The 17463-nt window shown below is 43.9% G+C and overlaps 1 protein-coding gene across 1 annotated transcript in view; it reads right to left on the minus strand.

The window, feature by feature from the left end:
• Positions 1–805: 805 nt before the first annotated feature.
• Positions 806–17463, minus strand: part of HCRTR2 (hypocretin receptor 2) — a 30087-nt gene continuing 13429 nt past the window's right edge. The window contains exons 2-7 of the mRNA XM_063125053.1: positions 14127–14305; positions 12975–13218; positions 8154–8269; positions 6307–6527; positions 1672–1793; positions 806–1026 (exon numbers count right to left, since the gene is read on the minus strand). Of these exons, the coding sequence (XP_062981123.1) occupies positions 806–1026; positions 1672–1793; positions 6307–6527; positions 8154–8269; positions 12975–13218; positions 14127–14305 (1103 nt within the window). The remainder of the gene's footprint in view (positions 1027–1671; positions 1794–6306; positions 6528–8153; positions 8270–12974; positions 13219–14126; positions 14306–17463) is intronic.

Genomic DNA, 17463 nt, shown 5'->3' on the forward strand with positions numbered 1-17463 from the left:
TGCTGGGTGGCTCCTTTAGAGTTCTTAGTAGTTCCGACTGATCCCTGGAGTGGATTCACCACCTCACTGACTTCGGAACCACCAGCCTCCACTGGTTTCTGTTGTGCTATTTAGAGTAACTCTCCCTTCACTCTACTTTCTTTTAGGGTTGTTGTTGTTGTTGTTGTTGTTGTTGTAAACTTCTTTGTGTGTGGTACATTTGCAAACCTATGGGTTCTCCAAAGCCTGCTGGTACCACCCCAGATGGTGGCATTTTGGCTACAAAAGGATTCACACTCGGAGAATCAGTTCCCTACCAGTATACAGGATGTCAGAATGCTATTAAGGGTTAGGGTTATTAAGTTTTGCTTCATGTTATAAAACGAGACGAAAAGTATATAACATGGGGCAAACAGTTCCACATTATAAATAACCAATCCGTAATTCCATTCGTATGCTTTCACCTAACTTACTGTCAATATTTTGAAACTTGCAGTGTAACACAAGATGCACCCAGTTTATTGAGGAACCAAATCTAGTAGAAGATCAGACCAATGAAGATATAAAAAATAACGATTTAATATCTTTCCTAAACAATGTTTTCTTACAGTGGAAAAGCAAACGCTATGAAAATCGCATTAGCTTCTAAACAAAGCTGTGGTTTCTTTTACAAAAACACATTTTGTACATTAACCTGACTTTGTGTTAGTTCAGAGTCTGACATTCCATTTCTGTCTGCAGTGTTTTGGTTACCGGCTTCGATGATCGGATGCAGAGATTTTAATTTACAAAGGTGCTAAATGACACAGAAGCTAGCACGCTGATACTAGCTGTGAATGGAGCCAGTGCCATTTGTTAGAAGAGTACTTATGCTGGTCAATGCAACATGCTCTGACAGCTTTGTCACATGATCAGAATTACTGAGCTGAGTGGTCAAAGATTTCCGACTTTCTGTGCTTGTCCGTCCTCTTAGTCGTCTGTCCATGTGGTGGCTATTGCCAAAGCAGCAGCAAGAAAAAGCTGCTTTAAATTCTTCTCTGAATTTTCCTGTCAAATCAAAGAGCACCAGCGGCATGAGAAATGTGTTTCAGCAAACAAGGCACATGCAAAAACGAATCCTAAATTTGTTGGGTTTTTAACATGCCAGGAATACAATTTAGATAAATCCAGACGAGACAACATCTCTTACGCAGATTATTTGAGAGTATTTATGTATTTATTTTAATGCCTCCCCTTTGATTAAAGGGGTGTCCAAAGGAAATGGCACTGAGCATGCTCAGTGTTCATTATTTTAAAAGACCTATCCCTTACCTCCCCGCGTCCCCTCTCTCTCGCACATGCACACATTGTAAAATCAGTGGGGACTGTGAGTTGGTGTTGTCCTAATGCTGTCAGCGAATGTTGGCAGCAGAAGAGCAACAGAGAAGGTCAAGTTTTAGGCCAGCCAGTGGCAGTGAAGCTGACAGGAGGTTATAGGCCCAAAGCAGGAGAGGCAATTGAAAGTGGACATTTTCCAAGTCCACCCCCTTCCCTATTGGATCCTTTAAGTGGCCTCTTTTAGCATAAAATATCCTGGGAGGATGAATTGGGTTTGGAGGATGTGTACCTTATGTATTCTAAGGCCATTCCTCCACTTCAGGCCTTTCCCCCCTTCAGCCTAGCAGAAGCCTCTGCAAAAGCTTCATGACTTACCACTGAGAAAGTTATAAATAATTGGGTTTGCTGCGCTATTGGCATATACAAGCCAATGGGAGAATGTAAACCAGGCATACACAGTTTCTCTGTCATCAGCATTGTCGAACATCCCAAATACCCTTACAAAAAGAGGAGAGAGAAAAATAGAAAACAACTCAGATTAGCTTTGAGTTTGATACTCTGTAAAGATTTCTACATGGGACATGAATCAAAGTGCAGAAGATGACACAGATGCGATGGTCTCCTTGCTAACTATAGAAGCACCAAGCTCTCTGGGAGAGTGCAAATCTTATATGTGACTGTTGCCATGGATCCCATATATCTTGATTCAGCTAAAGAGCACATGTACATGGAATCAGGCCATGCACATGTACATGGAATCTAGATGAGAAACGGTGCACACAGTTCCCATGCCCAGCACAGCTAAAGGGGGTGTTACTCATGTTGCCCAGCACAGCTAAAGGGGGTGTGGAACCTTACTCAGTCTAAAGGCCAAATTCTCAGCTCTCGGGGCCACATTGCAGTGCTGGGTGGGGCCGAAGGCAAAAGGGGTGGGGCAAAGGGGCGGGGCAAAAAGCCCAGCAATTTTAGCTCAAAGCACTTACTGCCAGTTAATGCCTTAGGAGAGGCATTTCAACTGTTAGAATGAGGGGGATGTGCCCCAAAGTTGGGAAATCACCAGATGATTGTTTTTTTGGGAAAGGTGGAGGGCCCAGAGGAAGGGAGTATGGTCTCCTAAGCAGCCATGGAGGGCCAGAGTGGAGGGCCAAACTGGAGCCCCAGCAGTTCTGCACCCCTGCCATAGACACCAACTATCTGCTGTTTGTAATTCTCCACTCCGGGGGGGGGGGGGATGTACACTATTGCTTTTAAAGCGCTTTAAAGCACTTTGAAAATGTTTTGAAAACTGTATATGCAGTGTGTCCTGGGCCCCAACAGTTGTCAAAACTGTTATAAAGCGCTTTAAAGCAGTAGTGTAGATCCCCCCTCCCCGATCCCTCTTCTATCAGAGGTATGCAGATTGTCTGCAAAGGCAGCGGAGGCTGGTGGCTCTGATTTCAGTGGGACTGTGAATCCACACTGGGCTTCAGTCAGAGCCAGCCAGAACTCTAAAAGAGCTCTCCAAGGCACTGGGCCTATTTTGGGGCTAGGATTCAGCGCCCTTGGATAACTCCCTGAGAGTTCTGGCTGGTTCTAACTTAAACCCAGAATGGATTCACAGCCCTACTGAAATCGGAGCCATCAGCCTCTGCTTTACAAAGGGGAGGCTTTTCTCAGCAGCAGAATGTCATCTGCAATTGGGAGATGGCACCAATGCTTCTATCATTTAGGCACCAAGCAAAAAGTCTTTATTTACCCAGGCTTTGAAACAGGCTTTTCCTGATTTAATTAAACATGTTTTGGAGGCTGTCTTTATGGTGCCAATTTGGCTCCACTCTGCTGCCAAACCCTGCGGTATCACTGGTGCAGGGTGGCAGCAAGTTATTTACATGGAGGGAGTCAGTGTGGCCTTTCTAGGGCGCATTGGGCTCGATGGGTCCACTCCCTCCCATGGCTTCTTGGGACCAATGAGAGGTTGCCTTCCATCTGGGAATGCCCCCCTCCCCGTGCAGTGCCCGAATGAGGACAAATGGGGAAGAGGTGCACTGACCTCACACAGGCAGGAAAGTCAGGGTAAGTCTTGATGTTACTGCTGCATGTCTTTGGCTCTCTGCCCCAGAGTGGTTCCAAATCGGCGGCTGTGTCACACAACTGACACAGCGTGGATTTGGAGCCATTCCCAGGGCTTCCAGAGCCTCTGTCTTCAAGTTTTATCTGCTGTCTTCTCATTTTTATCTGCCTTGTGTTTGTTGCATGCCAAAATCCCACACAAAGGAGGGTGGTATAAAAAAAGTTTTCAGTTCAAAAATAAATAAATATTCAGGCTGCAGTCTTCTGCATGGAGGAACCATCTATAAACCTGCCTAGAAGTTGACATGAATCCCTTTGAAATCAATGGGTACTCTTCAAATACTTAAAGGGCTGTCACACAGAGGAGGGCCAGGATCTCTTCTCGATGCTCCCAGAGTGCAGGACACGGAATAATGGACTCAAGTTAAAGGAAGCCATATTCCAGCTGGACATCAGGAAAAACTTCCTGACTGTTAGAGCAGTGTGACAATGGAATCAGTTACCTAGGGAGGTTGTGGGCTCTCCCACACTAGAGACCTTCAAGAGGCAGCTGGACAACCACCTGTCAGGGATGCTTTAGGGTGGATTCCTGCATTGAGCAGGAGGTTGGACTCGATGGCCTTGTAGGCCCCTTCCAACTCTGCTATTCTATGATTCTATAATCAGCAACTTTCTGCAAGATTGCAGCTGCTGTTTGTTTCACCAGTGGAGGCAGAGGCCAGGAAACACTTTTCAGTGACACCATCTGGTAAGAATCTTGCAACCCCATTTAGGGTGCAATTCTATGCAAAGTGCTATGACTTCCAGCATCCTACAGCCAGCTATGCTGGGATTCCTGGGGTTTTGTGCAATCCCCACCCCCTCACCCCATCCTTAAAGTTTGAAATGGAGAGCAGTCCTGATCAAAGAGACCAACTTGGAACAAGGGTTATATGGGTACTTCTCTGATATTTGTGAACACTGTGCTCTTGCTGACCTCAGAACACGAGCGCGTACTCCACTTTTGCTAGGGAATGGGTTAGGATTGTGGTTGTGTCATCTGCCATGTTCTTTGGAGAGCCCCGGCTCATCACTGAGACGACATGACTAGTTGGTTGTGCTGCAATTCCCTTTTCAGGGACATGCTCAGCTCACCCAGACTCCATCCCCTTAGTTCTTGGAATAGAGCACCCTCTAGTGTCTTTAAGTATCTCTTGCAATGCTTTAACTGCTCCTTTCTTTCACCTGTCCTTTCTCTGCCCCAAGTGTTGCCTCTCTCATGGTCAAGCTAGACAAGATGCTTAATCTTTTCACTTGGAAACATGTCTGGGATTGGGGGGGGAAAATAGTAGATGCCTCGGGGATTTTCTTTGGGACCACAACATGAATGAGCAGGAAGTTAGCCTTTTACTTCCCAGCCATGATCCCTATGAGAATCCCCCACCCACACTGCATTTAGAATTGGGGGGAAGGCCCCACTGACACCAATGGGAGCTTTTTACCCTAATGGTAACGTGTGTGTGTGTGTGTGTGTGTGTGTGTGTGTGTGTATTTTTACTGTAATCATGACTGGACAGGAAAAGGTTAAACCTCCCTTCCCTATGTACTATGGTCCCAATCAAAATCAGTCCCTCTGCAACAATTACTAATTTCTTTAAAATCCCCGATGTGCTTCCAAGTGATGCATTTAGTGTTACATGTAGTTTGAGGCTTAGAAGAAAGGGCACAGACCCAGAACAGTGTTGCTTTTCAGGCAGGCTCTCCCATCCTGCCTCCTTCCTGGACTCTCTTCTTCCTCTCCTTTTGCCTCTTCTGTGGCTTAAGGAGCAAATGAGGGATGCTAGATATTCTGGCCCAGCCATGTTTACATCTGGCTGGTCTGGCCATAGTGTAGAGGGAACATGAGCCTGGGTGTGCCCACCTCTCTGCAGAGTTTAAAAATCAGATTCTAATCATGCTGTATCAGGGATGAATCAGAGCTCACGGCTAGTGCTCATTTCTAGTTTGTCAAAAATCGAAGGTTCAGCATCTCTACGTAAAAGGATCTCAGGAGACACAGATGGAACAGATTTCTTCTTGAGACTTTGGAGAGATGCTGCCTGTCAGAGTAGACATCACTAGGTGTGGTGCACAAATCATCTGTCTGAGTACAAGGCAGGTAGCATCATATATTCATATATTCTCAATACTGTTGGTACTATTACTACTATTATCTATCTATCTAATTTCTAGGCCGCTGTTAATGGTGCAACCTTCTCAAGGCAGTGTACAAGATAAAAACTACACAAAGTGGTTACAATTTTTAAAAATCCATAAAAACATGTTTTAATAAAATCCATATAAAATGAGTTTGCCAAATAAAATCAATAAAAACAAAACTTACCAGTAAAAGTAATGGCCCAGACTTAAGAGAAGCCTAGTGAGAACAAATGAGACTTTAGAGCTTTCCTGGAGACCTGCAAAATAGGGGCCTAACTAACCACGAAATGGAAGTTGATTCCAGAGATGTGGGGCAACCACTGAGAAGGCCCTCTCCCTTACAATCACCAGACTAACCACCACTCCTTTGGTGGTGGGCAGGTAGAAGGGTCTCTGTTGCTGACCTAAGACTGACTGCAGGCAGCTTAGCATAGCAGTTTGGGCCCAAAACATTTCACCCTTTAAAGGTTAAACTCCATACTTTAAATTGGACTTGGAAACACACAGAAAACCAGTGCAGCTGGTGTAGTATTAGTGTCACATAAGCTGACCGCCCAGCCCCCACCAATACCCAGGCGGCCGTATTCTGCACTAGCGGAAGCTTCTGAACCATTATTAAACTACTGCAACTACCATTGTTATAGGGTTATTTCACTGATTTAAAGTTCTAAGTGGAGTTCTGGTTCTTTAAGAGGACATCTGTTGCAAAATCATCCCTGAATCACAGCAGTCCATCACTTGTAGACCAGAAAAGAGTTATGACTCTTTGTGGAGGAAGGTTACCTTTTTAATATGTTGAGAATGCTAATTGGGAGATAACAGAGGGCAAAAACCAGGAGAACCACCATGAGCATACGTGCTGTCTTCCTCCTGGTTCGAATCTGTTTGATTTCAGCTGCCACAGCACTAATCCTCAAATTTGCTGCTGGCCTCAGCCGTCGGCTCTGTGCTGTAGATTGAAGAGGCTTCCACTTTCTCTGAACCACAGATGAAGTTCCTGGAATCTAACAGAGCATAGTAATTGGAATCTTAATTATTGCCATTGGCTCAGAGTGAAAACCTGCTGCATTGATTGACTAGCAGTGAGGTTACAACACAGATACTTTTAACACACACACAAAGTTGGATCTAGGTTTAGTCATACACAGTAGACCTATCAAATTGATGAGACAAGTTAATCATAACTAAGTCGAGTCCTATTGATCTCAATGGGTCTGCTCTATGCATGATGAAATCTGTAGCCAACCTATCGATTTCAATGCAGTCACTTTTCTATGGGTAAAATGAAAGATGCCCTTACAAATACATTTTCATTTTGTTCATGCATCTCAATTTTGATCTTGAAGCCCTTGATGTTAGAATTAAGAGAGCTCTGAAGATAGAACTCAGAAGAACATAGGAAGAGTCCTGCTGGATCAGACCAAGGATCCATCTAGTCCAGCACTCTGTTCATACAGTGGCCAACCAGCTGTCAACTAGGGACCCACAAGCTGGACATGATACTACAGCCCTTTCCCACCCATGTTTCCCAGCAACTGGTGTATACAGGCTTACTGCCTTGGATACTCAATAAAGTTGTACGGATCATGAAATCTGAGATACAACATATGCCCTTGTGTGACATTGCATCTGATAATAGCCACTGTTACTGCTGTGGTAGCCCCAACTCATGGGGCTGTATTAATGCACCATCCAAGTTGGCTAGCCACATCAGACTAATGCCACTAGCTATGATGTTGCAATGGTGCAACAGTGTTGCATCACATCTCTAAAATAATTGACTTGCCATGATGGGGGAACCACAAGACAAACTGTTCTGGAAGACTATCTGTCCAAGCCATGGAAACCATAATACGTGCATATAGTAAACATGTCAATATATGTAAGGGTTAACTGATAAATAATTGTTTCCCTTAATGAGCTCTAAAACCACTGGGAAGCAATTATGCACTATGATTTTCAGTGACTCTAACAACTAATTAGGGCTGCTTAGCTCAATGTCACTGACATGGTAAAAAGAGTCAAATTCCAGTAGATAATAGGTGTTAAGCAGGTTTGCTTGGTTAATTCCTCTTAGCGTAATACCTTGTTCACTTTGGCAACTATACTCGAAAAACAGAACTATGTGATTTTCCATGAGTGGAAATAGTAACAAATCCTGCTAATGGGTTTAACTTACTCTTTCAGTAAAAATAGGAAACAAGCAAATGGTAATGCAGTGTTTCTGCAAAGTTCACGACACTTTTCTTCTATATTCTAGTTTTTTTCTTGCCCGTTCATTTAGAGAGAACTTATGAAATCCTGAAGAAAACTATCCCATCTTAGCAGGAACTATTTATTGCCTTTCATCTCTTTAGACTGAGCATCAGATATGTACGTGACAGGTGTGCGGGTTAGTTGTGCACACTTATCTTTCCTATATTAATTTATATGCTTTGATGTTGCTGAATAAATGGCATTGACTTTGAATGAAATATTTCATTTCTGGGAATTAAAAATCATTATTTGACTCAAAAATAATATCTTTTTTCTTTTTTCTTTTAGCAGTCACTGAAATACACAAATATTGTGGCATTTAAGAGGCTACATGACACAGTCACAAAAATGGAACTCATAGCAAAAGAGCTTACCTGTCGGCACCAAAGCTTTTGAAATATCTGTAAATAGGCCAACACCATGAGACACAGTGGGGCCATATATGTTATCAGGAAAAAACATGTGTGATACATTTTAGGGTAGACCTCAGCTGCAAAAAACAAATCAAAAGGCACATAAGTAACATCTCTCTTGATTCCCTCTGTGCTTTCTCATTTGAAGTTGTAACATATTGTTAATGCACAGTGCTTAATATGCTGAGACATGAACTAAAGTTTATGATGCACAGTGCCCCTTTGCTCTTCCCTTTATGGTGTGAACAAACAAACAGGAAGCCTTCAATTAACTATAGTTTCCTGTTTCATCTGAATCAGGAAACTATGGTTAGCAGCTTCACAACAAGCCAGGATATTAATCCAACCTCAAACTGTGGTTTAATATCCTGGCTTGTTCCAAAGCTGATTATCATAGTTTCTCGGTTAGATGAAATGGGAAACTGTGGTTAATTAGAGCCATCCTGGTTGAATTATTGCTTGCTCAAAGGGAAGAGCAATGGGACATGTGTGCAGGCTAAAGGCTCATTCATATTTCAGCTTATTAAACCAGGATATGATCATCTGAACATGGCCACCGTAAAGTCAGAGGGTTGAAAAGGCAAAACCATCTTACAGCAGGATCCATCACACCAAAGCACATTCATTCCTACATTATGAACTCTAATCATCATTCCTACATCATTAACCGCTTAGGGATTTTATTTGCTTAGCAATATATAAATCTCACAAAGAAATAAATCAAAATAAATCACCCAGATTGTAACATATTTGTTGCATGGTGTTGGGCCTTTAAACATTACAGCAGCACTATGGGAGGAACTAGCTAAGTGGCTTTTTCACCAGTGCCAAATACCTTTGTAAACCATCCAGACAGCTTTAGCAATTGGGTGGTATAGAAATGCTAAGCATGGCCGTAAAAGGGGCCACTTCTAATAAGGCAGTGCTCATAGGTTCATTCTATTTGCCCACCTTTGCCACTGTTTCAGTTTGAGCCAGAGCTTGTGCAAACTTTCAGAGACACCCACAGCCCTGCCGGGAGCTGTACTCCCTTGTTTGAAAGTGCCCCAATTCCAAACTTGGTAGTGCCTTGTAATACTGCATTCATAGAGAAGCACAGTGACAGGTGGAATGTTTTGAAAGTTTTTATTAAGGACATCAGAAGCTGCCTTAGACCATTGGTCCATCAAGATCAACCTTCCCAACTTGGTGCACTCCAGATGTTTGAATTTAAACTCCCATCACCTGCAGCCAGCATGGCCAAAGGTCAGGAATGCTGGGAGATATAGTCCAAAATGTCTGAAGGGCACCAGGTTGGGGAAGGCTGATTTAGCTCAAGTATCATCTGCACTGACTGGCAAAGTGTCCTGCCTAAGGGCTGTCCAGAACCTGGAGGGAGCGCTGTTCTAATACCCTGCCTTACAGTATGAATAAAACACATACCAACAAACTATAAAGCCATACTACCACATTCAAAGAATTAAAGTACAATGTTTGGATCAGGATCTGCCTTCCACAAGAGGAAGGGCATTGGGGTGTGGGGAATCTCCCCTCCCACCCACACCACTGCTTACCCCATTCAGCAAAGTCTCTTGATTCTCTGTGTGGCATTTTCAGTGCACTGCAGGAGCAGCCATGGGGAACTGCCAATCGAGGCTGGTGGCTCCGATGTTAATCAGTCTGTGAAGTGGCTCTGGGTTTCAGTCAGAACTCTAAAGGAGCTATTCTCCTTCAGAGTTCTGACTGAAACCCAGGGCGGATTCACAGCCCCATGGACATCAGAGCCACCAGCCTCTACTGGAAAGATGGGGCAGGGAAGTTCACTTCTCTCACTGCAGTTGATCTTGGGTAAACCTGGATCCAACCCAATAATAATAATAATAATAATAATAATAATAATAATAATAATAGGACTTAAAAGCACCCAAAACACCAGGGTCCTTTCTACACCTAAGGAATATCCCAGGGAAATTGGGGGGTCATCTCTGCCTGCTCCCAGGATTGCCTGTGTGTCATTTGGATGCACAGGGATGATCCTGGGACAATCCCGGGGAAAAAGGCAGGTGTAGAAATGGCCCAGGATTGTCCATCATTAATTGTCAAACTAACGCATGTCTAACTGGTTGGTAGTCCAACTTGAAGTGCACAGGGCTTCAATGACGTGAATCTCCCAAGTGTTCTACCAGTATGCATTAACTGTGAGATTGTGACATCTACAACTGTGAATTTGTCTGGACTGACCTGTATACTCCTCATGAACCAGAGATATTTTACGCATAGTACATGGTATACACAATACATTAGGGGATTCTGTAACTGTCTAAGTCAAAAAAAAGGGCTGAACCTTAATAACATGGACATATTTGGGAACCAGAACTGTAACTGACATTTTACTGCAGGGGAAATGACCAAATTACCATGAAGGAGTTGAGCTTTCGGCTGGCCGGTGGAAGAGCAAAGAAATCTCATAAAGAGACACCACCTGCCTGCATGGTGACCTTCAGGTGGTGTAGTGCAGGTATAATTACAGTATTTATTTCAACAACCTTCAGAGGTTTATGGCTTCTAATTTAACACTGAAAGCCTTTTTTAGAAAAAGGAAGAAAAAATGTAGAAGCCGCCAAGCCTATGCAGAAGTTGATGATAGATCACGATGGACGAAGAAGAGCATTTTCCTTTGAAGTGGCCTAGGGGGTGGGAGGGGAAGCATTTGGAGCCAGAACTTCAAAGAAAACCCAGGGCACATACTTTGCATAACAGCTGCTTAAGGATCTTTGTTCTTTAAGTAAAACTAAAGATTCCACCAATTAGATCTGACTGACAGGATGGGAGAGAATGAGGGAGACCAGGAGGTCTCCTCATCAAGGAAAACAAATCCTTAGATAGAGGGTGCTAAGTTAAAACATCAGTTAGAGCTTCGGGAAGGTTCATAAATGGCTTGATTAAACCCCGTGAACTTTACAGGATCGCCCATACCAGTATGAGAGGCTGCTGGTGAAATAACATCACACGGAGGTGCTAAACATGTAACTGGCGTCTCCATGTGGAACCTAGACATGCAGCTGCTGTGACTTTCATGACTGCAGTAGTCCTGGTTTTTGAGATGCTTTTTAATGGGCAAATCATGGCAGCCACATGTATAAGCCCCCAGTGGAGGCACCACCTCACCCAGACCTGATCGAAGAGGTTTTGCTGCCCAAGAACAAGATGGCGCCCACCCCCTCTCCATTCTGTAAACAAAAGCTGACTAGACTAGGTGTTGAATCTTACTTCGGTGGAAGTATCCAATGGAACAGCATCCTCCATGGCCTTGCAAGGTAGCCAGCTAACTTAGGAAGTGTGGGGCAGGCTGTGCTCCATACCTAATGATGTCCTTCCTTATCTTACCTCTGCTCCTCACCCTGCAGCATCACTCTGCCTAATGGGAGGGCAGCCCCCAATCTAATCCAATCAATGTATGCTAGGGTGGCCAAGTGTCCTCTTTGACAGAGGGCTGTCCTCTATTTGAAGGCCTCCTGTACTTGAGATGCTCTCCTTTCTGTGTCTGGTTTAAAGGTAAAGATCCATGTGACCCATCCACAGTTAGCAATTGAACTGAAAAGCCAGGCACAAAAGCATGGCAGGTATGCAGAAGAGTCTTCCCACACATGTATTGATCTGAAAATATGGAGCAAGGGGAAATTGTGATGTTGGTGCAGCTGTAGAGTCAATAGGATTGACTTCCAAGTAAATGGGTGAAGGAATTGGCCTACCCACCTCCCTCAGTTGCTATTTATTTATGCTTAAGGAGCCTTTGTAGATGTGCAGTGGGAGCATTTTAAACCAGGTGTGGGGAACTTCTGCCCCCCAGATGTTTTTTTAAATTTTATTCATAGAATTATGTTTAGGACTTTAAGGGTAAAACCCTCTCAAGGCGGGATTGGCCTACAACTCTTATCCCCTCACCACTGGCTATACTGATTATGGCTGGTTGGGAGTTGTAGGCCAAAACATCTGGAGGGCCACAAGCTGCCCACCTCTGATTTAAATGTTTAATCCCCCACATTCTGCAAGACATAAATTAAAATCACAACCAGATCAAGATAACAACCAATGCTAAATTAAAAGCAGAGCAAGCAGCATCACCAGCAAAAAGCACAATTCATAACAACAGATCTAAAAGGTCTTGGCAAATGAAAACGTTGGAACAGAAACAGATCAGGTTTGCCTCCAAATGTACCTCCTTGGGGAGCGAATTCCAAAGCCAGGGCACTACCACCAAAAAGGCCCAATCTTTTCACTGAATAGTCATCACCCAACTCACTTTTGATGCTGTTGGGCCCAGAGGGTGTCTTAGGCAGGATCTACTGCTTTAAAATTGTTTATAAGAGTATTGACAACTGTTGGGGCCCAGGACACACTCCATATACAGTTTTCAAACCGTTTTTCAAAGTGTCCTTGGTGTAGGTCTGGCCTGAGGCTGATCTTAATGCATGGGAGTGGCAAGCTCATATGGAAGGAGGCAGCCTTTGAGGTGCTCAAGTCCTAAGCCATCTAAACAAAATACCTAAATGTTGGGCTGTAAACAGCTTTTGTCTTTAATGAGCAATATGAAGATACTTGTACCTAAGAAAACTAGTTGCATGGCCAATTTACTTTACACATTAGAGATTAAAGACTGAGAAAGGAAGTCAGGGTAAGAGGAGATCCTACAAAGTAATGGCTTTTCAAGGAACACCATATAATTAGAAGGATCAACAGCAGGCTTGCTAAGCAGACATCAGGGCTGTGATACCTTCTTGGCCAAGGGTGGACAGCACTCACCTCCCCAATGCTCATCACAAACAGTGAATAAGATGGTTTTGTTGGCTAATGCAGGGAACACGCTGCTGCATTCCATGACAATCGCCTGGGGAATCATTATAATGCAGGACACAATCCAGATAATGATGATGCTGTTCCTTGCCCGCTTGGCTGTACTCTTAAACATCAAAGGGTGACAAATTGCATACCATCGATCCAGCGCGATGCAGCTGAGGGTTAGCACAGAAACAGAGACCGACACCGTCTAAGAAGGGAAAAGGAGCACAAGGCAGCAATGTAGAACTATTGATAATACAAGTGGGTGTAAGACAAAACCTTTGGCTCAGAGCTTCCAAGGATTCTGTCAGGATCAAATGAATCCCTTACGCCAAGGGCACGTTCCAGTGACTACTATCTGCAATTTGGTCCTATTGAAAGCAAGGGAAGATGACGTAGGCCTAGTTCTCATCAAAAGCAAGGGGAGGAGTGGGGACTCCAATAGACACCCAGTCAACCTTGTTCCTGGATTTCCTGGGTGTCGTCTGTGTGGCTGGCGCCCAAGAACCCACAAGGCTGACCCACTTCGAGGAGCTGAATCTCACCTCAGCTTCGGTGTCACAGTGAGCCCCCACCCCGATTCGAATTGGGGCCATTTCAGAGGCTCCAAAACAGCCTTCAAGGCGAGTCTCATGTGTGTGTGTGCGTGTGCGTGTGTGCTGTGCACGGCCCAAGTTGTAATGGCTGATATTGCCTATTTTGTAATGAATTTAACATGTTGTAATGTCATTGAACTTAATTGTTTGGGTTGTTCATAATTGAAATGATATATACTATCACAAGTTTTTGTGTGCGTTTTTGTTTTGCATTGCATTGCTGTTAGGTTGGGCAGATATACAGTATTTGGTTTGAATTTGGACATGAAAGAACACATATATATATATATATATATATATATATATATATATATATATATATATATATACACACACACACACACACACACACACACACACACACACACTATTCCAGTGTTTTAAAGTGTCCCTCCTTCTTACCTGTACCTTCTTACTCCTTCTTACTTAATCATGGAACAATCTCTCTGTTATAGATTCTATTGCATTAATCTCTTTATTTCATTATTTCAGTGCACACCCCAAAGCTGGCAAACGATACCTGCAAATAAGGGATCACCTTGCAGAGGCTACCGCCAAGGAACCAGGTCTCTGTGATATCCACCACTAAAGTTGCTGGAAGACATGTGATGGTGACCAGAACATCGGCCAATGAGAGGTTTACAATGAAGTAATTGGTAACTGTTCTCATGTGATGATTTTTCCAGACTGCAACACAAACTGTATTTGCAAAGAAAGGTCAGTACAGTGAAAAAGGCGTCTGGAAATATCCAATCAGATAAAACCAACGAACTGGGCACAAGAGGAGTGGTTGGAAAATGAATTTTGAGCAAGGATTGTCACTAAATGTGTCCTCATATAACAATACTTCTCTAAGGCTTTAGCTAGACCAGGCTTTATCATGGGCCAATCCACATGACACACAGGGGAACCCGGGATCAGGGAGGGATCATCCCTCCCGGGATCAGGGAGGGATCATCCCTCCCTTGCCCCGGGATAGAGCACTCCCCTTTGGGCCCAGTTTTTCCATGGTCTTGAGCTGAGCCCTGTTGCCACAGTTTGACTCACGGATTACTCGTGTGGAGCTGGGAGCTGCGCCCATCGGGGGTAGAGTGGGGGGAGCAGGGAAATGAAACTATTTTTTTAAAAAGCACCTACCTTTAGCGCACAAATGTTCATGCACTCCTCTTCTTTTAAAAATAAAAAATGGCGGTCGCGACACCTCTCTTCCTGAGGTTGTCGCGCCTCGCGTGTAAACGGAGAAGGGATCTCGCATTAATCGCAATGCGAGATCTTCCCTCCTCTGTCGCGGACTATCAGGTAAGTCTAGCTAAGGCCTTGGATTGTCCCTTCTAGTAATGACCACATCTTTCTTGCCTTCCTCCAAACATTCACCTTACTGAGTACACCTGGCTCTTTTCTATGCCTCCTGCACTGCTCCAGGCCAGTTGTAAGAACATATGAACATAAGAAGAGCCCTGCTGGATCAGACCAAAGGTCCATCTAGTCCAGCATTCTGTTCACACAGTGGCCAACCAGCTGCCTGAAAGAAACACAGAAGTAGAGATGAATATAGCAGCACCCTCCCATCCATGATCCCCAGCAACTAGTATACAGAAACACACAGCCTCTGATACTGGAGGTAGCATATAGTAGTTATCAATAGTCCAATCATGGAGGCAAATGAGGTAACTACCTGAGGCACCAAATCTACACGAATGTCGTAGAGAGAAAGAAACCATCTACACTTTTGGAGGGGACACACAAAGACATAACCTACAGCACAGAGTTGTTATGAGGGTAAAATGGAAAAGAGGAGGATCATGTGTGCTGCCTTGAGCTCCTTAGAATCGTAGAATCATAGAATAGTAGAGCTGGAAGGATCCTATAAGGCCATCGAGTCCAACCCCCTGCTCAATGCAGGAATCCACCCTAAAGCATCCCTGACAGATGCTTGTCCAGCTGCCTCTTGAAGGCCTCTAGTATGGGAGAGCCCACAACCTCCCTAGGTAACTGGTTCCATTGTCGTACTGCTCTAACAGTCAGGAAGTTTTTCCTGATGTCCAGCCAGAATCTGGCTTCTTGTAACTTGAGCCATTATCCTGTGTCCTGCACTCTGGGAGGATTGAGAAGAGATCCTGGCCCTCCTCTATGTGACAACCTTTTAAGTATTTGAAGAGTGCTATCATGTCTCTCCTCAATCTTCCCTTCTCCAGGCTAAACATGCCCAGTTGTTTCAGTCTCTCTTCATAGGGCTTTGTTTCCAGACCCCTGATCATCCTGGCTGCCCTCCTCTGAACACGCTCCAGCTTGTCTGCGTCCTTCTTGAAGTGTGGAGCCCAGAACTGGACACAATACTCTAGATGAGGCCTAACCAGGGCTGAATAGAGAGGAACCAGTACCTCATGTGATACTTCTATACTTCTATTAATGCAGCCCAAAATAGCATTTGCCTTTCTTGCAGCCATATCACACAGTTGGCTCATATTCAGCTTGTGATCTACAACAATTCCAAGATCCTTCTTGTTTGTAGTATTGCTAAGCCAAGTATTCCCCATCTTGTAACTGTGCATTTGGTTTCTATTTCCTAGATTAGAAGAATGGTTGGATATAAATATAACAAATAAATAAAGGCAGATTTATAGCATGTCAGAATAGCGAAGTTGTATCCAACCTTAGTGCAACTTAAGGCCCATTCATTTCAATTGGTCTAGTCTAAGTAAACTAACACCGGACACAACCCATCGAATATCCAGCATTCCAAGGGACACAATTGAGAGACTTGGCTGCCTGACACATAAACACTGCAATAAAGGGATTCAACATGAAAATAAGAAAATGATACCTTGGACAATGGTCCCTTTCTCATTTAGGCTGTAATGCTATTAAATCCCACTGAACTCAATGTGTCTTACTTCCTAGTAGATGTGTATAGGAATGAACTGTTAATGTGCTACTGCTATGTTGCTCAACATGTGTGCATGAGGACAAAAGAAAAGTCTTGCTGAATCAGACCAAAGGTTGTCTTAGTCCCACAGTGGCTATCCAGATGCCAACAGGAAGCCCAGAGGATCCAGCTAAATGCTGCTGGGAAGCTCATAATAGGGCTCCAAGGCCATTTCTGTCCAGCACCTGGTATTCCAAAGCAACAGAGGCTGGTGGCTCCAACTTCAATGGGGCAGTGAATCCACTCCAGGTTTCAGTCAGAACCAGTCAGAACTCTAAAGGAGCTCCCCAAGATGCTTCGAAGCCACCAGCCACCACTGTTTGAAAGCACACTGCTCCTGTGTATTCCTTATTTGAATTGTGCTCAACTGTTATCAATTATTATAATTAACCTCCTCTGATGCCATGCTTCTTGCCTGCCCAAGGGTCTCTACTTCCCTTGCTCGGCTTCGTCCATTTTCCTCTGCTGCCCCTCATGCCTGGAATGCTCTTCCAGAACACCTGAGAACTACCAACTCAATCACAGCTTTTAAAACACAGCTAAAAACTTTTCTTTTCCCTATAGCTTTTAAACTTTGAGTTTGTTCTGACTCTATACTGTTAGCTTCACCCTTCCCGGTGCCTGTTTACACTTTCCTGTGCCTGTTTGCATTCTCTTTCCCTCCTTATTGTTTACTACAACTTTATTAGATTGTAAGCCTATGCGGCAGGGTCTTGCTATTTACTGTGTTATCTGTACAGCACCATGTACATCGATGGTGCTATATAAATAAATAATAATAATAATAATAAACCACCCCCACCATCTAGTTTCTTATATGAGAAACTACATCCCTTCAACATATCTTGACAAATGTGACTACATCAAATGTTCTAATCTGCGCTTGGCTAACAGAGGCAACCAGAGCAGAATTTCCCACAGATCCCCTCCT

Source organism: Elgaria multicarinata, chromosome 4, assembly GCF_023053635.1.
Source record: "Elgaria multicarinata webbii isolate HBS135686 ecotype San Diego chromosome 4, rElgMul1.1.pri, whole genome shotgun sequence".
Taxonomy (NCBI): Eukaryota; Metazoa; Chordata; class Lepidosauria; order Squamata; family Anguidae; genus Elgaria; species Elgaria multicarinata.